General features: G+C 29.2%; 1 protein-coding gene across 1 annotated transcript in view; it reads left to right on the top strand.

Moving 5' to 3' along the window:
• The first annotated feature begins 19 nt into the window (after positions 1-19).
• The window catches only part of LOC135129756 (protein unc-13 homolog A-like), a 217,625-nt gene continuing 205,042 nt past the window's right edge, over positions 20-12,602 (top strand). Inside the window, exons 1-2 of the mRNA XM_064057004.1 lie at positions 20-62; positions 94-255. Of these exons, the coding sequence (XP_063913074.1) occupies positions 20-62; positions 94-255 (205 nt within the window). The remainder of the gene's footprint in view (positions 63-93; positions 256-12,602) is intronic.

Here is a 12,602-nt window from a genome sequence, read left to right as displayed (position 1 = left end):
TCGGGGTGTTGCCATAGCGATGACGTCACAGCGCCGCCGCGCCGCGGCGCGCGCTCTCGCGGGCATGATGGCGGTTCGGGCAGTTGCTCGCAGGCTGCTGGCATGTGACGTGCTGTGTTACCGGTCATGAGCCGCCGCGTCCACGAAGACGGGCCCTCGGAGGGCCAGTGATAGTGAGTGCGGACCAGAAGGGATACCCCGGAGGAGGTCCGGGAGTTCGGCCGCCTTGCATGATGTCGCTGCTGAGCGTCACAGGTTAGTGCTCCGGGTTTCCCGCGCCGGAGCCTCCGGAGGCCGAGGCCCGCGGCGAAAAATCACGCTGGCTGATGTAATGCGGAGCGGCCGAGCGCGTCCGCCGCGGGCTATTTTCGGAGCGGTCATTGGCGGCGATAGTTGGATGGATGTAATAACAAACGCTCGGGGGCGGCGAGTGGAATAATCACTTTTGTGACGGGAATGCCGGCTTGGCACGCTGCGGCGGGCTGGCGGAATGCAGGGTTTGTGCCGGTATTGGTTCGACGAATGAGGATTAATCGTTCAAAAACGTAAAGCGGGAAACACGTTTTCGTTACCAAAAATACTATGAGTGGTTAGTTGGTCAACTAGTGAACATATTACCAACTTATTTTAACTCCTGGACTATTTCTTATATTTTCCTTAATCCCACTTTCTTAGAAAATGGAAAAATAGGTCCTCCGTTTCCGCCTGTCTGCCACCTGCTTCAACACTTGTTACACACATAACCTATGATACTACTGGGCTGCTTGTTGTCAAATTTGTATAATCATCATCACCAACAGGTTAATAACATCACCTCAAACCTTTGCGTGGTAAATACTATTGAAATTTTACAAAATAACATACTCCTGGACTTCCGATTTCTGAATTTGCTTGTAAAACTGAAATGAAGAAAGACTGACTCAATTTTCGCGAAAATTTCAAATTGATGTATGTGTCCTTGAAAAAATGTCGATGACGTCGCATATAATTAAATCTTATAATTTTCGAAAAATCTGGATTTATTACTTTCAATCAATTTTTTGATGCTATAATTTTATTTTTTCCGTTTCCTTTGATTCTATCATTTCCTCATGTCAGAATGTTTCGTTTTTTTGTTTTCCTCCGTTTTTCAAATGTTCTATTCGTCAATGTTTCGTTTCTTCACATTTTCGATTTGCAATTTCTAGATATTACAATTTTTCGTTTTTCGGTTTTTCGGTTTCTCAATTTTTAATTGTTTGATATTTCAATTTTTCGTTTTTTCAAGGTCTTGATTTTTACTTTTCGTTTTTTTCATTTTCTTTAATTTCTCTATTTATCCACTTCCCAATATTTCGTTTCTCGCTTTTTCGATTTGCAATTTTCAATTTTGTAATTTTTTGGTGTTACAATTTTTCATTTTTCGTTTTTCAGTTTCTCACTTTCTAATTTTTTGATTTGTCAACTTAGTTTCGACCAATTTTTTGATGCCATGATTTTTTGTTTTTTCCGTTTCCTTTGATTTTATAATTTCTTCACGTCACAATTTTTCGTTTTTGCTTTTCTTCGCTTTTTCAATTGTTCTATTCGTCAATGTTTCGTTTCTTCACTTTTTCGATTTGCAATTTTTCGTTTTTCGATTTTTCGGTTTCTCAATTTTTAATTCTATAATATTTCAATTTTTCGTTTTTTCAAGGTCTTGATTTCCACTTTTCGTTTTCTCGATTTTATGATAGAATTTTTCGTTTTCTTCATTTTCTTTAATTTGTCTATTTTTCCACTTCTCAATATTTCGTTTCTTCACTTTTTCGATTTGCAGTTTTCAATTTTGTAATTTTTTGATGTTACAATTTTTCATTTTTCGATTTTTCAGTTCCTCACTTTTTAATTTTTCGATTTGTCAATTTACTTTCGACTAATTTTTTGATGCCATAATTGCTGTTTTTTCCGTTTCCTTTGATTTTATAATTTCTTCATGTCACAATTTTTCGTTTTTTGTTTTCTTCGCTTTTTCAATTGTTCTATTCGTCAATGTTTCGTTTCTTCACTTTTTCGATTTACAATTTTTCGTTTTTCGGTTTTTCGGTTTCTCAGTTTTCAATTCTTTAATTTTTCAATTTTTCGTTTTTTCAAGGTCTTGATTTCCACTTTTCGTTTTCTCGATTTTAACATAGAATTTTTCGTTTTTTTCATTTTCTTTAATTCCTCTATTTTTCCACTTCCCAATATTTCGTTTCTTCAATTTTTCGACTTGCAGTTTTCAATTTTGTAATTTTTTGATGTTACAATTTTTCATTTATCGATTTTTCAGTTTCTCACTTTTTAATTTTTCGCTTTGTCAATTTTTCGTTTCCTTGATTTTTGAAGTTTTTGATTGTTACTTTTCATTTTCGCGATTTTATATTTTTTACATTTATTCAGTTTTTCAAGTTTTCACCCCTTGATTTTTCAATTCCTCGATATTCAGATTTTTAAATTTTGTAATGTTGCAATTTGGATTTCAAATTATCCGTTTTTCCGATTTTGCACTTCTTCGATTTTTAAGTTTCTTAATTTTAAATTTTTCTATTTTTCAACTATTCGTTTCTTTCATTTTTCAAGTTCTTGACTTCTAATTTTTAGAATTTTATACTTTTTCGTTTTTTAATTTTTGATTTTTTTAGTTTTACAATTATGCAATTTTTCCATTTTCTTGATTCGGAAAGTTGAAAAACCGAAAAACTGAAAATCAAAAAATTGAAAATCGGAAAATGGAAGTCTAATAAGAACTGAAAACTGACAAAATGAAAAATTGTAAAATTGAAAAGGTGGAAAATTGAAAAATTGAAAAATCCAAACATTAAAAATTTCAAAACTAAAAATTGAGAAACTTAGAAATCGAAAAAATTAGTCAATCGCAATATTGAAAAGACAGATAAACAAATCGTACAGAAAAATTTAAAAACTCCAAATATTGTAAAATTGAAAAATTTTAATTCAATTCCTCAATTCTTTAATTTTGAAATTTTGCAATTTTTGGATTTCCAATTATCCCATTTTCCGATTTTGATAATTTCCAATTTTTCGATTTTTAAGTCTCTCAATTTTTAAGTCTTCGATTTTTCAAGTTCTTGATTTCAAATTTTTAGATTTTTATACTTTTTCGTAATTTTTTTTAATTTTTTCAGTTCTGCCATTTTTCCATTTTCTTGATTCCAAAAGTTGAAAAACCAAAATACTGAAAGTCGAAAAATACAAAAAAATTGGCGAAAACACGATTTTTTTTTTATTCGAAAACTTGAATTGAAAAACAAAAAAATCTAAAAAAATGGGAAAATAAAAATCTAGTTACAACTGAAAAACTGTAAAATCGGAAAAGTGGCTAACTGAAAAATTGAAGAAACGAAAAATTGAAAAATCAAACACTAAAAATTGCAAAACTAAATATCGGAAAAAACTAAAATTCGAGAAACTTAAAAATCGAAAAAAATAATGAATCGAAAAACTGGAAAGATTGAATATTTCAATTTTTTAATTGTTAAACTTTGCAATTTTTAGATTTCCAATTATCCAATTTTCCGATCTCTTTAATTTTCAATTTTTCGATTTTACAATACGTATTTAATTTTTTCGATTTTGTAGTTTTTCGATTTTTGAATTTTTCGTTCCTTCAAAATTTTCAAAGTTTCATTTTATACTTTTTCGTTTTTTCATTTTTGGTTTTTTAAGTTTTACAATGTTGCAATTTTTCCATTTTCTTAATTTGAAACGTAAAAAAAACGAAACACTGATAATCAAAAAATTAAAAATCGAAAAATTAAAAAATCGCCAAAAATTCGAAAATCCAGAAAGCGAAAACACGAAAAATTGGAACGGTTTCAAAGTTCTTGATTCCCAATTTTTAAATTTTTCAAAATTAACGGTTTGCACTATTTCGTTTTTCCGTTTTTGAATTTTCAATTTTACAATTTTGAAATTTTTATTCGAAAAGTTGAGAATTTGAGAAAATTGAAAGTTGAAAAACAAAAAAAATCGGAAAGGTGAAAAATCGAAAGATTGAAAATCAAAGAACAAAAAAAACGAAAAACAAAAAAAACGATACATTAAAAATTGCAAATCTAAAAATCGGAAAAAACTAGAAAAACGAAAAATTGAAGCACCAAAAAATTAAAATTCTAGAAACTTAAAAGTCTAAAAAAATAATGAATCGAAAAATTGGAAAGAATAAAAAACATATCGTACAGAAAAATTGTAAAATTCCAAAAATTGTAAAATCGAAAAATTGTGAATTCCTCAATTTTTTTTATTTTTAAATTTCGCAATATTTAGAGTTTCAATTATCCGATTTTCCGATTCTTTAATTTCCAATTTTTCGATTTTTTAAGTTCTTGATTTCTAATTTTTATATTTTTATACTTTTTCGTTTTTTCATTTTTTATTTTTTCAGTTTTGCCATTTTCCATTTTCTTATTTCGAAAAGTTGGAAAACCACAAAACTGAAAGTCGAAAAAAAAATTGGCAAACATTGGAAAATCCAGAAAGCCAAAACACGATTTTTTTTTATTCGAAAACTTGAACATTTCGGAAAATTGAAAAATAAAAAAATCGGAAAAATTGTAAAATGGAAATGTAATAACAACTGAAAAACTAACGAAATGAAAAATTGTAAAATCGAAAAATTGTGAAATCGAAAAACGACAAGATTGAATTTTTTAATTTTTTAATTGTTCAGTTTTGCAATTTTTGGATTATACATATTTCGTTTTATCGATTTTGCAGTTTTTCGATTTTTAAGTTTCTCAATTTTTAATTTTTCGATTTATAAATTTTTCGTTTCTTGAAACCTTCAGTTTCATTTTATAGTTTTTCCTTTTTTTGACTCATCGGCAAAAATTCGGAAATCCAGAAACCGAAAACACGAAAAGTTCTTGATTTCCAATTTTAAGATTTTTCAAAATTAACAGTTTACACTATTTCGTTTTTCCATTTTTGATCTTTCAGTTTTACAATTTTTTTTATTTCAAAAGTTGAAAATTAGAAAAAATTGAAAGTTGAAAAACAAAAAAAATTGAAAAATCGAATAATAAAAAAGTAAAACGTCGAACGACTGAAAATTGACGAAATGAAAAACTGTAAAAAGTGGAAAATTGAAAAATTGAAAATCAAAGAACCAAAAAAACGAACAATTGAAAAATCGAAGCACCAAAAAACTAAAAATCGCGAAAGTTAAAAATTGAAAAAAATTAATGAGTCGAAAAATTGGAAAGAAGAAAAAACAAATCGGAAAACACCAAAAACTGCAAAATCGAAAAATTGTAAAGTCGTAAAAAATTGAACTGAAAAATTGATTTTTCAATTCTTCAATTTTTCAATTTTTTAATTTTTCAATTTTGCCATTTTTGGATTTCCAATTATCCGATTTTCCGATATCCAAAATTTCCAAAAATTGTAAAATCGGAAAATTGTGAATTTGAAAAACTGTAACACTGAAAGATTAATTTTTCAATTCCTCAATTGTTCAATTTTGCAATTATCCGATTTTCCGAGTTCATTAATTTCCAATTTTTCAATTTTACAATTTGAACAATCGAAAATTAAAAAATCGAAAAACTAAACTGAAAAATTAAAAAAACGAAAAATTCCAAAACCGAAAAATTGCAAACCGAAGAACTTGGGAAGCTAAAAATCCAGAAACTTGAAAATTGGAAAACCTAAAATTTGTGTAATCATAAAATTATGGAATCGTCAAAAATTTAACGTCGAAAATCAGTCACAGTGAAACATCGAAAAATTAAAAATAGGATAAAATTGCAAATAGTAAGAATTGAAAAATGAAAAACTGAAAACTATTGAAACTGAAAATCTAAAAGTGAAAAATCATAAAATTGAAGAAACACAAAAATGAAAAACAGCAACATTTGAAAACCGAAAAATCGTAAAAATAGAGAAAACAAAAAATTGCAAAAAAAAATAGATTACTGCTATAACTTCTTGGCCCAGAGTTGGACACATTCCCTGAATCCCGCCGCAGCGACTCCGGGATTAAGTGCCGAAATCAAATAAGTCCTGCGTCACTCTTGCCTAATCCAGGCTAGAAAAGGGATAATGCCTGGAAGAAAGGTGTCCCTGCCCTAATTTTGAATTTAGAAAACTTCGAGAGCTAAAGATATTTGAATCGACCTCCTATTATCCCTAGACTAAAGTTATTGTAATTAATTTTTTAGAAACCCGCGTTTTCGTATTCCGTGAAATAGCGTATTCTCTATCTGCGACAGCAAGAACATTTTACGCAAAAACGGGCTAAAAGCGTGCGATATAATTCAGCTTTTTCCTTTCTGTCTGACGATAAATTCATTTCAGGATCTCATTTTCAAAGCAATCAGCTCAGATGTTCAGACTCTTATTTAAGTTTTATCTCATTTCCGGATATCACATATCTAATGGAGAGTCGTACAGTTATTTTAGCTTCTTTTAACGTCCGCGTTTAAGTTTCCTTTCTTTAAATAATTAACAATTTGATTTCATACTATATACTTGGGGATTATGAATCCGCCTTGATTTTTGTCATAAAACACGTTATATTGATTTACGTATTTCCGCTGACTGAGAGTTCAACTAGTGTTATTTTTCTAGGTTAATAAAATTTCAACACTCTTTTATCACCCCCAATTTCTGTTTACGACAGGATAACAAGCGACTCAGGTTTTCATATATTAAATATTTATTACAAAAACTTTTAGCCGAAATTATTCCGATCGACAATAACATTTCAAACTATTTTAACTCTTATGTAGCCTTTAAGTAACGCCGGAACATCTCAAAGAACAAACTAAAAGGTCATCCGTCTCGTCTCTCGTGTAAAAGATTTGTCTGTAATACGCGCATTTTAAATAAAACTCGTCCTTTGAATTTAAAGCGATTTGCAAAAGCTCTGGATAAAAGTTACGTGCAGTGAGCGATGTATTCAGCGAAATTTAAATTGAAACAAGTTTGAAAACTGCCGTCCAGATTCCTGTAAAACGATCCTGGATATTTTTTAATCAACACAGAAAATAAATTTAACAACTCGTTAGTAAAATTTTAATAAACACAGCAAAATTTATGTACTCATTCCGTGCAAAAAATTAATGACGTCATCGTACCGCAGCGCCACCATTTGAAAAATGTTACAGATTTCTCACCGCAATCACACGACGTATCTAAAATTACGAAATCTCTCCACTAAAAATCGCCCTTATTTATGAAGGTTAGATTGTGGAAATTGCAAGTACGTGAATTTATAAAGCCGACGCCTGGTAGTCCTGGAGGTCCGCATAATTATCAAACGCATAAATTCGCTTACAAGGGTTGAACCTTTGCAAATTATTTGCATGCTCGGAGGTGTCCTAGAGACGAACTTAATTCTATAAAACGGCTGGAAATATGGATTTCGTAATCTTGGCGAGTTTTAGGGAGTACAGGTGGTAATTCCTAACCCCCGATATTATTGACCTCGGATAAGGAGGGTGGAGTTTGTGCATTTGCCCGGGATGTGGCCTCAGGCGGGGATGATTTGCGTTTTCGCAATTTGTATTGTTGTTGCTGGATATTGTTTAGACACAACTGGAGGTGTTTTAATTAGGGAAATTAATTTGTTTCTTAAAATTGGGTCGGTTTCGGGGTTTCGGGGTCGCGTATGAGTCGTGCATGTCGACTTTCACGGAAACGAGATTTAACAAACGATTTGCTTGGAATTTTATACGTTTAAAGTAAAGACACAATTATTTAAAATTAATCCTACTTGCTGCGCCAAAAACGCTGTCCGATTAAACTCCAGTTCTGTCTTAATTTTAGCTTTGGAAGGCAGCTGAATCAATTACGATGTATAATGCAAACGACTGAAAACAAAAATAGAAGCAACGAAAACTCTGAATTATAAATATAATTTGATTCGACGGAAGTTAGATTTCACCGTTAACACAAAATCAACTACGCGAACATCGTTCTACATTATTCCGGCCCCATTAAAGCACCAATAAACCAATTTTAATTAGTGATGAAACAGAACTTTATAATGGAGATCACCGAACTCATGTGTTGCACTAGTTGGAATTAATATTGAGGTAGAATGCAATACCACCAAACAAAAAGTTTTAACGAAAAAGCAAAATGTCCGTCTGTCTGTCCGTCTGTCTGTCCGTCTGTCTGTCCGTCTGTCTGTCCGTCTGTCTGTCCGTCTGTCTGTCTGCCGTACCGCATTTTTATTAAACAGATAATCTACAAAATTTTGCCGAGTAAATTTTACCCAAAATTTGCAAAATGTGATGAGTTTTTACTTGAGATTTATCATTGCATTCATGAGTCAATTTATTTTATTGATTAAATCAGAAACGGCTGACGCCATTTTCCCAGAAAATTTTGAAATTAAAAAATAACACGGTTATTTTTCAATTTCTATTTTACACTAAATAAAACAAATCAGTGAAACGGAGAAGGAGGGGGGCGGGGCTTAATTTAGCTTTTTTCTAGTTTTATGAGCAAGCAGTAGCCCCGCCCACCCACCCCTTCTTAGTTCAAGTTAATATTGTTCATATCTTTGCAAGTTTTAGCCCCGCCCACCCACCGTCTATTTTTTTTAGAAGTATGTCGTCTGCCAAAATCAGTCTTATCTTAGCAAGTACTAGCCCAGCCCACCCACCCTCTCTTTTCTGAAAGGGTATGTCATTATCCAAAATCAGTCTTATCTTAGCTAAGTTTTAAGTCTGGATGGCTTTAGAGTAGACATCTCCAAATTTTTCCGAATAAATTCTACTCAAAATGTGCAAAATATGTTGGTGATTCGATGTTACAATTTTCCATTTTTCGATTTTTCAGTTTCTCAGTTTTTAATTTTTCGTGTTTTTTTTTGGTTTATTCAATTTTTGAAATTTTTGATCTTTGATTTTTCACTTCATCGATTTTCCAATTTTTTGTTTCAATTTTGTGATTTTTGTATTTCCAATTATCCGATTTTTCGATTTCTTGAATTTTTAATATATATTTCGTTTCTTCGGTTTTGAATTGTCTCGATTTTTGAGTTTCTCAATTTTGAATTTTTCCATTTTTTTTTATTTCTTCAATTTGTCAAGTTTTCGATTTTTATATTTTTCAGTTTTTATTTTATACTTTTTCGTTTTTTCATTTACGATTTTTCAATTTTTGCTATTTTTTGATTCGAAAAGTCGAAAAATCGAAAGTTGAAAAATTAAAAATCGAAAAACTAAAATTCGAAACAAATTTGCGAATAGAAAACTTGGAAAACCCAAATAATGTAAACTTGAAAAATTGTGAAGTCGAAAAACTGTAAAATTGAAAAATTAAAAATCGAAAAATTAAAAGTGGAAAAGTTGATTGAAATATTCGATTTATGAAAAAGTTTTAAAATTCAATAATTGAAAAATTGTAAAATCCTAAAATTGAAGAAATGCAATATTGAAAAATCAAAAATCGAAAATTCGTGATATTGCAGTTCGAAAACTTGCAAAGTCTAAAATTGAAAAATGCAAAATTTGGAAAATCGAAGAACTGAGAAATTTAACAATGAAAACTCGTAAAATTGAAGTAATAGAAAAGAAATGAATAATTGAAAAAATTGAAATAGAAAAAACTAGGACTAATAAAATCGGAATATTGAAGAAACGGAAAATTGTAAAAACAAAGAAAAAAAAATCGAAACAAAAAATTGCAAATCGAAAATTTGAGGAAATATGTAAAAATTATTATTTTTTTTTGCATACTTAAAATGAAAACTAGACAACTGAAGAAATGAACTGAAAAATAATGAAACGGAAAAATCTAAAATTGACAAAAAGAAAAAATTGAATGACTAAAAAATTGAAAATTGAAATGAAAAATCCAAAACAGCAAAATTTCTTTGTTTTTTGTATTTTTTTGATTTTTTTGAATATTTACGAATTTTCGGTTTACTGGATATCTTAAGTTGCCTGGGTTTCTTGGATTTCTTAGGTTTCTTGTATTTTTCCGATTGTTCTAGATTGTTTGGATTTTTAATTTTTTGATTTTTTATTTTTTTGGATTTTTGGGTTTCTTGAAATTGTTTGAAATGGTTTGGATTTTTAAATGTTTTTTGAATTTTATTTGGATTTTGTTGCCTTATGTTTCAATTTTTTGGTATTTTTGGGTTCATTAAATTTTTTTATCATTGCTTGATGTTTATTTTTTGATTTTGGATTTTTTGGGATATTCTCGACTTTCAGGATTTCTTGAGTTTCTTGCGTTTTTTTTTAATTTTTGGATTTTTTTGGATTGTTCGAATTTTTGGGAAATTTTTCATTTTTTGGATTTTGACAATTATTGGATTTCTTGGGTTTTCTTGATTTTCCTGATTTTATAGGTTTAATCTGTAAATTCTTTGATTTTTTGATTTTTTGGTATTTTTTGACAATTCCAATTTTTCGGATTTGATTGGAATGTTTCGGATGTTTTTTAATTTTTTGAATTTTTGGGATATTTTCAACTTTTTGGATTTCTGGAGTTAATGAATTTCTTGCCTTTTCGAGTTTCTTGAATTTTGTAAATTACTTGGATTTTTGGAATTATTGGATTTCTTGAATTTCTTGGGTCTTTTAGATTTTCTGAAATTTTTGTACGTTTCCGATTTTTTTGGATTTCGGCTTTTCTTTATTTTTTGGATTTTAAATTTTTTGTGGAATTTTTGGATTCATTGTATTTTTTGGCTTGTTTGGATTGTTTTGAATTTTTTCGAATATTATTCAAGTTTTTGAAATTTTTGGAATTATTAAATTTTTTCGACTTTTTGAGTAATTATTATTGCTTTATTTTTTATTTTCTGAATTTGAATTTTTCGGATTTTTTGGCATATTCTCGATTTTTTGGATTTCTGGAATTATTGCATTTTTTCAGTTTTTGAGTTTCTTCAGTTTCTTGGATTTTGTAAATTCCTTGATTTCTTGGATTTTGTAAATTCCTTGATTTCTTGGATTTTTGGAATTATTGCATTTCTTGAGTTTCTTGCGTTTTTCGGATTTTTCGGATTTTTTTGGAAGGCTTGGATTATGGGGAAATTTTCGAATTTTTTTGATTTTCACAATTATTGGATTTCTTGGGTTTTTCGAGTTTCCTGAATTTATAGAGCTATTGGATATTTTAAATTCTTTAATGTTTTGGATTTTTTGGAATTTTTCAACAGTCCTGATTTTTTGGATTACTGGATATCTGAGTTTCTTGGGTTTCTTGCATTGCTTGGGTTTTTCCGATTTTGGATTTTTTTTACTTTTTATATTTTTTAAAAAATATTTAAATTTTTTGGGTTGTTGGATTTGTTTGGATTGTTTCCAATTTTTTTTAATTTTTTAGATTTTTGGGATATTTTCAATTTTTGGATTTCTGGAGTTATAGAATTTCTTGCCTTTTCGAGTTACTTCAATTTTGTAAATTACTTGATAACTTGGATTTTTGGATTTCTTGAGTTTCTTGGGTTTTTTGGGTTTTTTTAATTTTTGTACATTTCCGATTTTTTGGATTATTGTATATCTTGAGTTTATCGTGTTTCTTGCATTTCTTGTTTTTTTTTTTTTGGATTTTTTGGATTCTAAATTTTTTTTTGGGGATTTTTGGATTCATCGTATTTTTAGGCTTGTATGGATTGTTTTGACTTTTTTTGATTATTGTTCAAGTTTTGGAAATTTTTAGAATTTTTTCGACTTTTTGAGTATTATTGCTTTATTTTTTATTTTCTGAATTTGAATTTTTCGGAGTTTTTGGCATATTCTCGATTTTTGGATGGCTTGAATTTTTGGGAAATTTTCGACTTTTTATTTTGACAATTATTGGATTTCTTGAGTTTCCTGAATTTATAGATTTATTGGGCATTCTAAATTGTTTATTTTTTTGATTTTTTGGAATTTTTGAACATTTCTGATTTTTTGGATTATTGGATATCTTGAGTTTCTTGCGTTGCTTGGTTTTTTGGAATTGTTTGGATTGTTTTGGATTTTTTGGATTTCTGAAGTTATTGAATTTCTTGCGTTTTTGAGTTTCTTGGATTTCGTAAATTTCTTGATTTCTTGGATATTTAGAATTATTGGATTTCTAGAGTTTCGTGCGCTTTTTGGATTTTTCGATTTTTTTTGAATTGCTTGGATTTTTGGATTATTATTGTAGATCTTGAGTTTTTTAAGTTTCTTGCATTTCTTGGTTTTTTGGATTATTTGCATTTCGGATTTTCTTATTTTTTTGGGTTTTTAACTTTTTTTGCGGATTTTTTGGATTCCTTGTGTTTTTTTGGACTTGTTTGTGTTGTCTTGAATTTTTTGAACTTTTTAGTTTTATTATTCAAGTTTTTGGAATTTTTGGGATTATTAATTTTTTTCTACTTTTTGAAAAATTATTATTGCTTTATTTTCTGGATTTCTGGAATTATTGGATTTCTTGAGTTTTTGAGTTTCTTGGATTTTGTAAATTCTTTGATTTTTTTTTACTTTGGATTTTTTTTATTTGCTATTTTTTGTATTTTTTTTTAATGTTCGTGTTTTTTACTTTTTTTTTAGGTTTGTTTGGCTTTTTTAGAATTTCCTGGCGTTTTTGGATAATTATAAACTTTTTGTACTTTTTTGGATTTATTAAATTTTGTGGACAATTGTTAT

This window comes from Zophobas morio, unplaced genomic scaffold (genome assembly GCF_036711695.1).
Source record: "Zophobas morio isolate AGI-343-1 ecotype UQ-CSIRO unplaced genomic scaffold, CSIRO_AGI_Zmor_V1 ptg000016l, whole genome shotgun sequence".
NCBI lineage: Eukaryota > Metazoa > Arthropoda > Insecta > Coleoptera > Tenebrionidae > Zophobas > Zophobas morio.
Note: the sequence above shows the minus strand (reverse complement) of the source record. Positions and strands in the feature narration are given on the sequence as shown.